Below are 12,736 nucleotides of genomic sequence, written 5' to 3' on the forward strand. Positions count from 1 at the left end.
TCCAAATCATTCCAAACCGGATTTTGAAGCTCTAGTGGGTTAGAATGATTTTTTCTCCTATGCAATTAGTGTAATCCTCAGGAATCATTGGAATGCCCACATCTACTACTACTACTTACTATTTTCAAACCAAATTCTAAGGGAGCGGATGTAACCATCTACCCCAACCAAGGAACTTCTCAAATCACGTTCTAAGCCCAAAGGAATTTACATTTCATAAATAAACTTTTCGCAATGGACTAGAAGCAAGAGAGCAGTTAGTAAAGGAGATTAAACAAAAATTAAGGTAAATAGAAGACCGGAGTAGCATGCAGTGAGGTTGAAACATGACCACAGCCAGCTCAACGTGAGGGTTAGTTACGGGGTTTGTTAGTAATGGAGTACCTCAAGCTGCTTGGAAAGAGCATTTTTTTGTTGAGCCTCAAGCTGGGTGACCTGCTGGGTGGCTTTGTCCCTCTCCTTGAGAAAGGCATCCTTCTGGACCTTCAGGTCTTCCAGGTTGGTGGCCATTTCTTCTCTGACCTTGGTAGACACAGATGCCTCCTCCACAGAGGCTTTGTGCTGTCCCTCCATCACTGCCTTCTCAGCACGTAGGGCCTGGGCATCTGCTTCAAGCTGTGTCTGGGTAACTTGCAGCTTCTCTACCTCCCCCATGAGCCTTGAGTATTCCCCATCCCTACTCTCTTGGCTGCTGTGGAGGGAGGAAAGGTCTTGCTCCAGGTGGGATTGTATAGCTAGGAGGTCTACCTTCTCCTTAGCCAGGGAGGAGACCTCGTTGACAAGCTTCTTCAGTCTGGCAGACAGGCATACTTGTTCTCCAGCCAAGTCACCCTTTTCTTGGTCCCTCTCCTTCAGCTGTGCCTTTAAGTTCTCAACCTCCCCAGCCAAGGCTTTTCTCTCCACTCCAATATGCTTAAGGTTGGCAGACAACTCATCCATGGCCTTCTCTCTGGTGACAGATTGTTGAGTGAGGTCCTGCACTTTGACTTGCATCTGGGCATTCTCCTCAAGCAGACCCTGTCTCTCACCTAACAATCCAGTGTGGGTTGTCTTAAGTTGCCCTAAATCACAACGCAAACTATTTCTCTCAGAGGCCATTGTGTCTCTTTCAACACAAACAGAGGCAACCTCTGCCTTCAGGTTGGATTCAGACTGCAGGAGAGTAATTTTTTCCTGTGTCAGAGTGAACAACTGTGTCCGTAAGTCCTCTCTCTCTCTGGAGAGGTCATCCTTTGCAGAGGACAGTTTACTTCGGTCACTTGCTTCAGTCTGCTGCTGCGATTCAAGAAGCATTTTTGCCTTTTCAAACAGAATCACTTTCACTTTGAACTCCTGGACCTGCAGAAGCAGATCCTCTTTGTCCTTCTGCAGGCTCTTGTTAAGCTCAGTCTGCTTGGAAAGCAGGAGATCCCTCTTTTTTGTTAGGGTATCGTTCTGCTGAATGAGTTCCAAACGCAGCTGCTCAGAGTTGCCTTTTAGTTCATGATGCTCCTCTGCAAGTTCAGTTTTGCTTTTTTCAAGGGCCTCCCTCTCTGAGCAAAGCTTCTGTAACTGTGCCTGTAGATCAACCATTTCTTTTTTCAAGGAAGCTCCCTCAGTCTCCACCTTTTCTATCTTCTGTTTTAATTCCTCCAGCAAGGACGTGAGGTTGGAGTTGGCTTGCTTCAGGTCATCATTGGCCGTAGAGGAGCTGTCCAGCTGGTCCTTCATACTGCGGATCTCACCTGCTAGCTTGTCACGCTCTTTTGTTAGAGTACACTTTTCAGAGATCTCCTTTGTGTGCTTTTCTTCCAGCTCTTCCTTTTCATGTACCAAACGGTCACTCTCCATGTTCTGCTTTTCCAGTGTTAATTCCATAGCCATCTTCTCTTTGCGTATGGAGTGTAGCGCCTTCTCAGTCTCTGCATTCTGGAGACAAAGTGCTTCCTTCTCCTCACCAAAAGATGACAACAGCTCTTTGACTTTCTCCTTAGAGGTTGCCACTTCCTCTGTAGAAAGTCTGAACTTCTCCTTTAACTCTTCTCTCTCCTTGATAAGTTCATCTTTCTCAGAACACACCTTTCGCTGGGTAGCAAGCAGGTCCTCTTTCTCCTGCAGGAGGTGAAGCCTCTCAGAGTCGGTAACCTCACTGCTGGTCTTGGACTGGTCCAGCATTTTGGCCAGGCTCATTTTTGAAGCATGTAGCTCGACCTTGTCACGGACAGACTTCTCAAGATCCTTCTTAGTGATATTCAGCTGATTTTGAAGCTCTGCATTCAAGGCTTGGAGGGCCTCTTTGTCAAAAATGGCAGCATTAATTTGAGTAAACATCTCCACTTTATCTTTGCCCAAGGTCTCTGTCTGTGCCTGCAGCTGAGTGTTTTTCAGATAGAAGTCTTCTTTTTCCAAGCTTAAAGACTGACACCTTGCCTGCAACTCCACATTCTTTGCATCAAGGGATTTCTTAGCATTTCTGGCTGCATCCCTCTCCAACAAAAGGCTATCCTTCTCAGAGGTCAGCTTCTCCCTGCTTTGCTTGAGCTCCTCCTGGAGCTCGTTCCTCTCCTCACAGGTCTTCTCATAGACCTCTGCAAGCAGCTTCCTCTTAGTTTCCTGCTGCAGGATCTCCTGTTGGTACTTCAAAAGGACCTCATGCTTCTCTGCATTTGCCTTTTGAAGCTCCTCAATTTGGGACTGATGCTCCGCTTCAGATTGACTGAGGGATTTGTTATTAGCCTGTGCCTCCTCAACAGCAACTCTAAGCTTTTCCACCTCTCTGGATAGTGAGGCATTCTCTCCATCTAGCTTCCGGTTGGTGGTGCAAAGTTCCTCCTGCTCTTTTGTGAGCTTGTCCCTCAGTGTCAGAAGTTCTTCAGTCTTACCTGAGAGCTCGTGGTGACTAGCCTCCGAGGCTGAGAGCTTGGCCTCGAGTTCGGAGAGTTGATTTTTGAGACTTCCTTTCTGAGCTTTGAAATCTGAGCTTTCCTTAGACATGTGCGCCAGCACTGAGATTTGCTTCTCCAGGTCTGTGGACAATCGCTCAATATGCTGCCCGGACGAGTCGAGCTCATCAGAAAGAAACTGAGGGAAAAAAGTTGAAAGAAAAAAATGGGCATATAAAAGGGAAAACAAAATAAGTCAAGCATTTTATTACAAAAGTTATAAAATGCAATTGGAAAAGTTAAGCTGGTGCAAGCATAAAAGACAGTTGGGAGAAAAAGAAACTTAAAGCTGACACCATGAAAACTTGAGAAAACATTGAAAACAGAGGTATACCAATGGAGTGCTTATGATTGCATGTGTATGTAGGTGTGTGTGTGTGTGCCTTCTAAGTGGGCTCTAATAATGATTCAGGTTTTCAATCAGTGTGCACCAGGTGAGGAGGAGTGTGTGCGTAATTGAGTACTTTCCATTGAGAATATATATATATATATTTTTTTTACAAGTAGATAACCCTGTTTTAATTGTCTTATAATGTTTGTGCCACAAAATTCTGCCCTTTTGCATCCCTTTGATATTAAGTAGAAATTGTGCACCAATATTGCATTTTAAAATCCGTTATGTGACCAGAACTCGTTTATTATGGTCAAACTAGTGCAAAAGCAGGTGAGCTGGTTCTACACTTTTTGGCAATTTTCTGTTGTTTTGTGGTGTAAAACAGTGTGTCGAGCATAACACGTCAACCCTGTTACCCATAGACAGGCAATTTAAAAAAATATATATACAGTGTAAGTCGGAAGTTTACATACACTTAGGTTGGAGTCATTAAAACTTGATTTTCAACCACTCCACAAATTTCTTGTTAACAAACTATAGTTTTGGCAAGTCGGTTAGGACATCTACTTTGTGCATGACACAAGTAATTTTTTCAACAATTGTTTACAGAAAGATTATTTCACTGTATCACAATTCCAGTGGATCAGAAGTTTACATACACTAAGTTGACTGTGCCTTTAAACAGCTTGGAAAATTCCAGAAAATTATGTCACGGCTTTAAAAGCTTCTCATAGGCTAATTGACATAATTTGAGTCAACTGGAGGTGTACCTGTGGATGTATTTCAAGGCCTACGTTCAAACTCAGTGCCTCTTTGCTTGACATCATGGGAAAATCAAAAGAAATCAGTCAAGACCTCAGAAAAAACAAATTGTAGACCTCCACAAGTCTGGTTCATCCTTGGAAGCAATTTCCAAACGCCTGGAGGTACCACGTTCATCTGTACAAACAATAGTAAGCAAGTATAAACACCGTGGGACCACGCAGCCGTCATACTACTCAGGAAGGAGACGTGTTCTGTCTCCTAGAGATGAACGTACTTTGGTGCGAAACATGCTAATCAATCCCAGAACAACAGCAAAGGACCTTGTGAAGATGCTGGAGGAAACAGGTACAAAAGTATCTATATCCACAGTAAAACGAGTCCTATATCGTCAGAACCTGAAAGGCCGCTCAGCAAGGAAGAAGCCACTACTCCAAAACCAGCATAAAAAAGCTAGACTGCGGTTTGCAACTGCACATGGAGAAAAATACCGTACTTTTTGGAGAAATGTCCTCTGGTCTGATGAAACAAAAATAGAACTGTTTGGCCATAATGACCATCCTTATGTTTGGAGGAAAAATGGGGAGGCTTGCAATCCGAAGAACACCATCCCAACCGTGAAGCACGGGGGTGGCAGCATCATGTTGTGGGGGTGCTTTGCTGCAGGAGGGACTGGTGCACTTCACAAAATAGATGGCATCTTGAGGAAAGAAAATTGTGGATATATTGAAGCAACATCTCAAGACATCAGTCAGGAAGTTAAAGCTTGGTCACAAATGGGTCTTCCAAATAGACAATGACCCCAAGCATACTTCCAAAGTTGTGACAAAATGGCTTAAGAACAACAAAGTCAAGGTATTAGAGTTGCCATCACAAAGCCCTGACCTCAATCCCATAGAAAATTTGTGGGCAGAACTGAAGAAGCATGTGCGAGCAAGGAGGCCCACAAACCTGACTCAGTTACACCAGCTCTGTCAGGAGTATTGGCCAAAATTCACCCAACTTATTGTGGGAAGCTTGTGGAAGGCTACCTGAAACGTTTGACCCAAGTTAAACAATTTAAAGGCAATGCTACCAAATACTAATTGAGTGTGTGTAAACTTCTGACCCACTGGGAATGTGATGAAAGAAATAAAAGCTAAAATAAACCATTCTCTCTACTATTATTCTGACATTTCACATTCTTAAAATAAAGTGGTGATCCTAACTGACCTAAAACAGGGACATGCCATTTAGGATTAAAATGTCAGGAATTGGGAAAACTGAGTTTAAATGTATTTGGCTAAGGTATATGTAAACTTCCGACTTCAACTGTACATTGTGAAGCTTGTATTCAATTGCCCCTCCTTGTTGCACACAAGAAGATACCATTCCCCCTGTCACAAGGGGTTTATGGCTGATTTAAGATTAAATCGTCAACCCCGTTACGGTCAACTCTGTTACTTTACTTGGCACTTAAAAATACACTTATTATAGTAAAAGTGGAAAACATGTTTTTTTTATTGAGTTGAAGATGTGTTCTTCATGACAGAATGTTAAAATTAGGTGAAATAAAAAGCTTTTTTTCAACAAATTACGCTACCAAAAAGGGATTGAAATTGTGGAACAACCCATAAATGGTGAGCACAGACTGAAGCCCTACACTTTACATACCGGCTACTCATCGTGAAACGACACTAATTAAACCACTAACAATTATGTGGTTACTACATCCAGTTAATCAAGATTATTGAAGCATGAATTAAAATGTCAACATCAGTTTTTTTTATATCTAAGGTGTGCCTCTGCTTTCAAAGTAGGCCCTAAAACCACACCACAACATAGCCACACAGTCAATGCTGAAATGAAGATGGTGCATATATGACAACAAATATGATATATTACATGGTGCAATGGGCTTGAATAAACAGTTATTATCAAAAAGCAATAATATGAGCAGATAAAACACTAACATGAATCTTGGGCTTAGTGTTTTTTTTTTATGATTCAATTTGTTTTAATGAATTCAAAGAATGAGGTCACTGTGCTATGCCATAATTGTTCTAACAGTCAACCTTTCATGAAAGTAATACGGACTTCAGCTACTTCTTACCTTCCTTCCTCCTTCCTACAGTATGATTACTACCCAGACATTAAAAGTGAGGTGGTCTAATTACCATCAAGTGAATATCAAACCTAACCATAGACCACTTCAGGAAACACTTTATTTGACTTGGAAACAACATAGTCAAATGGTAACGACATAATAATAGCCAAGTCATTTCTGTACTGTAAAATAAGGTGCTACTGACATCTCTTACAGAAAGTGGATAGGACTACACTGGAAAAATTCTCTCACTTAATACTTCAGTCAACCTAAAGAAACCTAACGCGAAGCAGCACGATTTTTTTGTACAAAAAGGCAGCTCCTCCTGAGAACATTAAACATGGTGGTCCTGATAATTATATGGTGGGTGCTCACCTGAGCCTTCTCTTTGTAAGGCTGCAGCTCAGTCACCAGCCTCTCCAGCTCCTGGGCCTTCTCCCTGGAGACACTCAGCTCCTGCTTGGTCTTGTCAGCCTGACCCTGCAGCTCCTGGAGCTGCTTGGCATGGTGCTCTGAGGCCTCAGACAGGGCATTCTGCTGGGAGGTTTGAAGATCCTTGGCCTGGGCCTCACCCTGCTGCAAACTCTTCTCCTACACACAACATAAAATGAAGGAGACAGTAACTAACAGCAATCATTTGCTGTTTGGTAGGGGGACAGTGGTAGATTATTTCAGTGTTTGGGTTAGAGACAGTAAAACGTCTATTCCTGAAAAATGTAGGCCGTTTTACAACAAACCTCTTCTCTTTACATCTAATCATCTACTTTATCCCAATCATCAACATCTCAAAGCCATCTCTGGATTTTCAATCACCAGTTGTGTGATTTTCCCCTGCAGGTTGCTTAGCTGGCCCTGATGCTCGTCTCTGGCCCCCTTCAGCTCCTGCTCCTTCTGGGCAACTTCCTGCTGTTGTTGCTCCTCAGAACATGCAGCCCGCTCCTTCTCCTCTGCGAGTTGGGTCTGTAACTGTTCCAGCCTCCTGGTAAAGGGGAAGGAGGGGGAGATCAATCTCTGACCAAATGAGACGGGTGGCATTCAAACAAACTGTGGCTTCATTGTAGAGGACAGATTCAAACCGTTTTAGACTGAAACTGAAGAACTGATAAACCAGGGCGATGGACAGGTTTTGTGCATTGTTGTCATACTCTCATTAAATATTGGCACTGGAGGAAACCGGATTGTGGACTTCTCAGATGAGAGTAAGCCATTTAACTACTTTAATATGTTTGAGAACACCTTTGTTTGTGACATTTCATTGTGTACCTTTCTTTCTGAGTGATGTCTTCATTCATTTTGGTAAGCTGTGCTGAACTGTCGCCTGATGACTTCATCATGTCTGAGATGTCACTTTGGAGCTTGGCCTTTTCGTTTGCGAGCTGATCAAGCCTCTCCTCTCCAACCTTTAGCTTCCTCTCCAGCCCTGAGTGAGAGGAAAACATAATTCAGTCATGGGTAACAAGCCTCAATCCACATACACAAGCACACATACTGTACACAGCCAATTTGTTACACAATATAAACATCATGACTAACTCAGACTCTATAGTGATTATTTTTGTAAAACATTGGTGATATTTTGTGGTGTTGGTCAGGGATAACTTTCTCAAAACAGGTTGTGGTTGCCCTTTTGATTCAGACATTGATTCAGTAATCACAACCTGGTTTATCTAGCAGAAACTCAAGACTACAAAAACAATCAGGTTTGGAAACCCCTGGTGTAGGTTGCAAAGTTACATTACTGAATGTACGTAGGGAGAATGGTCATATTGAGCTGTGTGTACTGAAGGGTAGTGCTGGCCAGTGTTCTAACCTGCAAGTTGGCTTCTAAGGGCCTCTGAGTGGGGTGTGCACTGCTCTTTTTTTTTGCTAAGCTTCTGAAGCAACTCTGACAGAATGAGGGAATTTAGACTGACACTATCAGCTTGCATCATTCAAGTTCTTAGCACTAATCTACTGTCTACTGCTTGGCCATGTGGACCAATATAATGAATTATTTGCAGAAAACCACATCGTTGCTCATCATTAGATTAGCTTGAAGTCAACATTTTCTTTCTAGGAAAATATGTCTTGCAGATAAAAACCCACGTAACCCAAGTAATAAGAAAACAAAGACTAACGTTGTTACAGGTCAAACATCCTGTAACGTTGATCATACATTCTGTAACGTTGATACATGAAAAAAGTTAATATATTTACCTTGAATAGTTTGTGTTGACTTAGCCTGATTGTCTGTGCTTTCTGACAGTTTTTGTTTCTGAGGAAATAAAACTTTATTGAATACATTTGTGCATGCTTAAGTCAAGAGTTTTCCATGACAAACCTCAAAATGATTGACAACTAATAATAATGTTCTACACAAGTTATTTAACCAACATTTGTATTTAAGGATTATATCTTTGATGGTATCGTAAGTGTGTAATAGAAGGTAGATACTTTTTATCATTCCCATGAAAACAAAAAGCAAGAATTTCAATGCTATGCTCTTCCATACCTGAGCTTACCTTGAGCTCTACAGTCCCATCAGTCATGCAAGGCCACCCATTCCCAACCCCTGGCGCCACAACACCAGTCGTAAGTCCTAGTACTCACCAGGTTGCCCAGCTCTTGCTCCAAGGAGACCTTGTCCTGCAGCACAGAGGTCAGGCTCTGCTGCAAGGAGAGGAGCTCCTGCTGCTTACCCTCCAGCTCAGAGTTCAACTCACTGACCTACAGCCACAGTCCAGGGGGCGACACCATGGACATGGAGAACATTTTGAAGGGGGGAAAAATGATGAGTGACAAAATGAAGGAAAAGCTAATAATGAATAAAATGAAACAAAAGTAAATTGCTTTGAAGGTAGGGTTCAATTATTACAACATCAAATACCACAGGTGTGTCTCACGCTTATTTTTCTGGAAACTCACAAAATAGAAACTGAATATTGTCATGGACAATGGTAGTATGGCGTGGGTATGGACCTACCCTGTTGCCCTGTGAGCGAGCTTGGCTCTGGGCCTCATCCAGCTGGGTCCTCAGGTTCTGGAGAGCTTGGTTACCTTGGCCTGCCTGGGACTGCAGGGCCTCCATAGCTGCCACCTGCTCCTGGACCTCCTTGGCACTGTCCTGGGTCTGCTGGACAAGCTTAGCTTCATGCTCCTCCAGCTCATTTACCTTCAGCTCAGCAGTGTGCAGTTTGCCCAGCACATCCTCCATCTCCACCAGGTGCTGCTCCTCAGCACTCTCCACACTGGACCGCAGGCTCTCCTCCAGGCACTCCTTCTCCTCCGACACGACCAGCAGCTGTTTGTTGAGCTCCCCTGTCTCCCGTGCCCGAGCTGCAGCCTCTGCCTCACACCTGGCTCCCGCCTCCTCCAGTGCCTGCTTGTGCTCCACCTTCAGCCTCTCCAGGGCACTCCTGGTCTCCACCAGCTCTGTCGTCTTGGAACCGGCCCCTTTACTGAAGGACACCTTCAGCTCCTCCATGGCCTGCTGGTGTGAGGCGATGGCAGATTCCAGCTTGGAGCGCCACAGCTCTATGACGTCTGCTTTCTCCTTCTCGTTCTGGCTGAGGCGCAGCTTCAACTGCTCGTTGTCTGTGGAGATCTTGGTGGAAGAGACTTGGAACTGAGACACTGCCTCACTGAGGGCCTTCTCCTCCGCTGCCAGCGTCTCCTTCAGCCCAGCCAGCTCAACCCGTTGCTGGTCTGCTTGAGAGGCCAGCTGAGCCCTCAGAGAGCTCACCTCTTCCAGGAGAGGGGGGGTGGTGGAGTCGGAGCCCTCCGTGCTTTGCTGGACCTCCAGACGCAGCCGCAGGTCAGCCACCTCCCTGGTCCTCAGCACCAAGTCCCTCTCCAGTTCCATGATGCGGGACTTCTCTGACACCGTGGCCACCTATGGGATGGCACAACTCTGTCTCAAACAAAACCATGTTCTTCAACCTATGGAAACATTGTGATTGTGTGTGTACTGGCAGGACAAGAGGGTAGCTGTTGAAGCCCCTTGTCATCAGACAGGTTTACATGGGTCAATATTTTTCTAAGAAAGTCCTTTACACACGTCCTTCATAGTTGCAGTAGTAGCGCAATGAAAGTAACAGTGCAGACCCACATTAGCATAAAATGCCTACAGTTGAAGTACTACACCGCCCTCTAGTGGATATAAGCTGGAACCATATCAGTCATCACACATAATTATTGTGTATTGAACTACTGTCCCCAAATGCTGCAGCTTCTACTGGTTTTCATCCTTACGTTTATATCAGGGGTCAATTTAGGCCAGAGAAACTTGATAGTTAAGACTCTCTCCCCCAACTAATGACGTCAAATTATTAATTAAGAACCAGGGGAAAAACTAAACCAGCAGAGACTATGGCCCTTGAGGATGGCAGTTCAATACTCCATCATTGGCTGTGAAACCCCTGACAGACGCATAAAAGCATTGTTAAGGGGTGGGAGCAGGAAATAGACTCGCAAGAGGTGGGGGATCCCAGATGGGCAGGACAATTGGGGCTGGTAGGATTGGGGGGGACAAAGGCCAACTGGGAGCAACGGATGGTTGGGTATAGGGGTGCTGTCTGGCTACCATGTTGCACCACAAAAGCTGTGGAGACAGTGGGCAGAAGAAAACATGGAGAAAGAGGCAAGTGAATAACCCCACGATGGAGAACCCTAATGATCCTATATGTAGTGGGGCCCTGACATGGCCAAAGTGTAAGTCTAGGTTTTACCCAGAAAACGGCAAATCTAAAAAGAACAGGATTGTATTCTAAATACAATTAATAGCAATTAATATTCTTAATTGCTACTTGCTAGCAAGTAAAAAGATTAGTCAACTACACCATTCAATGTTTGCTTAGAGACATTCAAATGCAGTTAAATACCAACTCCCCATCCACAAGCCTCTATGGCAGAAATGGGCAGAAAAACAGCATATGGAAGCCAGTGCAACAGGTATTTGGAGATCCTCTGTAACCCATTGTACACCCTCCCAAGAGTTGCACCATTACCCCTGGTACCATCCACACTCCACCCCTCTTTCCAAACGCACCACTGTGCAGAGCAAGATCCATTACCCTAGTGTCTTCTAACTCTCTCTGGAGTTTCTCAGCTTTGGTCTTTTCAAAGAGCAGGCTCTGTTCAAGCTCCTTAATGTGGGCATGCTCCAGTTTGGTCTGCGTCTGTTAGTAAAGAAGGGGAGAGGAAGAGAACAAAACCAGTGCCACCATCACATGCCAGCCCAACGCATACAGAGGAAGAGGGAGGGAGGGGAAGGAAAAGGGTACCCCATGCAGATCCCATGCCTAGCACAGGTGAGCATTGGGGATGTAGCTGGAGGTGGTGATAAGAGGATATGATAGAAGCAGCAGGGGAGATGTGCTATGCTTATAGATGTGCAGTTGTTGGTTGTGATTAGAGGAATCCATGCAGAATTACCTTGTGAACAACCAAAGGGAAAGACTAGGAAGGAATGCATAGAAGTATGTGTGAACTACTGAGTGAGTGAGCCAGCAAATGAGTGCAAATCGAAATGGACGTGACTGCACATAAAAAGAGAAAGCACTGTTGGCATGTTTTTGCCCCCCCCCCCCCCATCTCCTGCTTTACTCTATGATTTTGAGGTCCTTTCTGCACATTCATGTGAACAGGAAAGGGAGATGAAACTTAACTATTTACATGAAATGGCAATGCCGTGGCAGGTTGTAACAGCAACACTGCGCTCGCTCTCTTTTGTGATCACGCCCATTTGTTTAGTGAGTATAAGATCACTGATCAGCTGATAAAACAATATCAGAAACCATGTACATTCATTAAACTACTTAGAACAGAAATCAGTAAAAATAAATATATAATAACTGTAGAATGGGGCAAAAGATATTTTAAAAAATATACTAGTTCACCCCCCGGACCGATTCATTAAGTTTAACATTAAAATGCACCTAATTGAATTGCTACCAAGTGCAGAACATTTACTTCTGGTTTCAACAGATGGCAATAGGAAGGTTGGAGCTCAAGACCGTGACTAGGCTGTGAGATGGTGGAGGGGAGCATCTCCAGTGGTTCCATGCTTAGCACTGGGCCAACATGAACAAGAGGAGAAGAAAAAGAAGCAGTAACGTCACTGACTGAAGCAGTTACAGGACAACATTAGTACACTGTCAATTGCTTGAAATCAACAGAAAACATTTGCTGTGTTGATTTGTTTTTTTTGTGTTTTTTTAAAGCTGCATGCATGTGAAAAATACATTTTTTGCAGTAAGTAGTACAGAGACCGTTAGTATGCAATCAAAGGAAGATAAAAAAGGGGTATTACTTCTAACCCTGTAGCACTCATTTTTAAAGATAACATTTGATGTGGGACGCCATCAGGGTAATTGGGATGGTCCCCTGATTGGAGTTGCACTGTGGGATAGATAATGACACAAATCCTTTGATCAGACGTGTACATATTAAACAGCCCCGGGTCCACTTGCTTCCCAGTCTCTGCTCCGTAAACAAAGATATGGTTAGCCAAGGGAGAGGCAGAAAAGGTAAGTTGTTTTCCAAGAAATAGCCCACATTTCCATCAAATAGCACTAGAGTGATGGTGAAAAACAGTATGCAAACCTTACAGTCTGATGTGCCACTGACATTTCTTAGCAAGAGGGTAGCAGGAAA

The 12,736-nt window shown here is 43.9% G+C and overlaps 1 protein-coding gene across 2 annotated transcripts in view; it reads right to left on the reverse strand.

The window, feature by feature from the left end:
• The window catches only part of clip1a (CAP-GLY domain containing linker protein 1a), a 51,469-nt gene that overhangs the window by 15,314 nt on the left and 23,419 nt on the right, over positions 1 to 12,736 (reverse strand). For both annotated transcript variants that reach the window (XM_023979205.2, XM_023979204.2), the window contains exons 9-16: positions 11,155 to 11,259; positions 9,066 to 9,974; positions 8,693 to 8,809; positions 8,300 to 8,357; positions 7,367 to 7,523; positions 6,917 to 7,082; positions 6,479 to 6,694; positions 385 to 3,060 (exon numbers count right to left, since the gene is read on the reverse strand). In XM_023979205.2, coding sequence (XP_023834973.1) covers positions 385 to 3,060; positions 6,479 to 6,694; positions 6,917 to 7,082; positions 7,367 to 7,523; positions 8,300 to 8,357; positions 8,693 to 8,809; positions 9,066 to 9,974; positions 11,155 to 11,259 — 4,404 coding nt within the window. The remainder of the gene's footprint in view (positions 1 to 384; positions 3,061 to 6,478; positions 6,695 to 6,916; positions 7,083 to 7,366; positions 7,524 to 8,299; positions 8,358 to 8,692; positions 8,810 to 9,065; positions 9,975 to 11,154; positions 11,260 to 12,736) is intronic.

Source organism: Salvelinus sp. IW2-2015, linkage group LG33 (genome assembly GCF_002910315.2).
Source record: "Salvelinus sp. IW2-2015 linkage group LG33, ASM291031v2, whole genome shotgun sequence".
NCBI lineage: Eukaryota > Metazoa > Chordata > Actinopteri > Salmoniformes > Salmonidae > Salvelinus > Salvelinus sp. IW2-2015.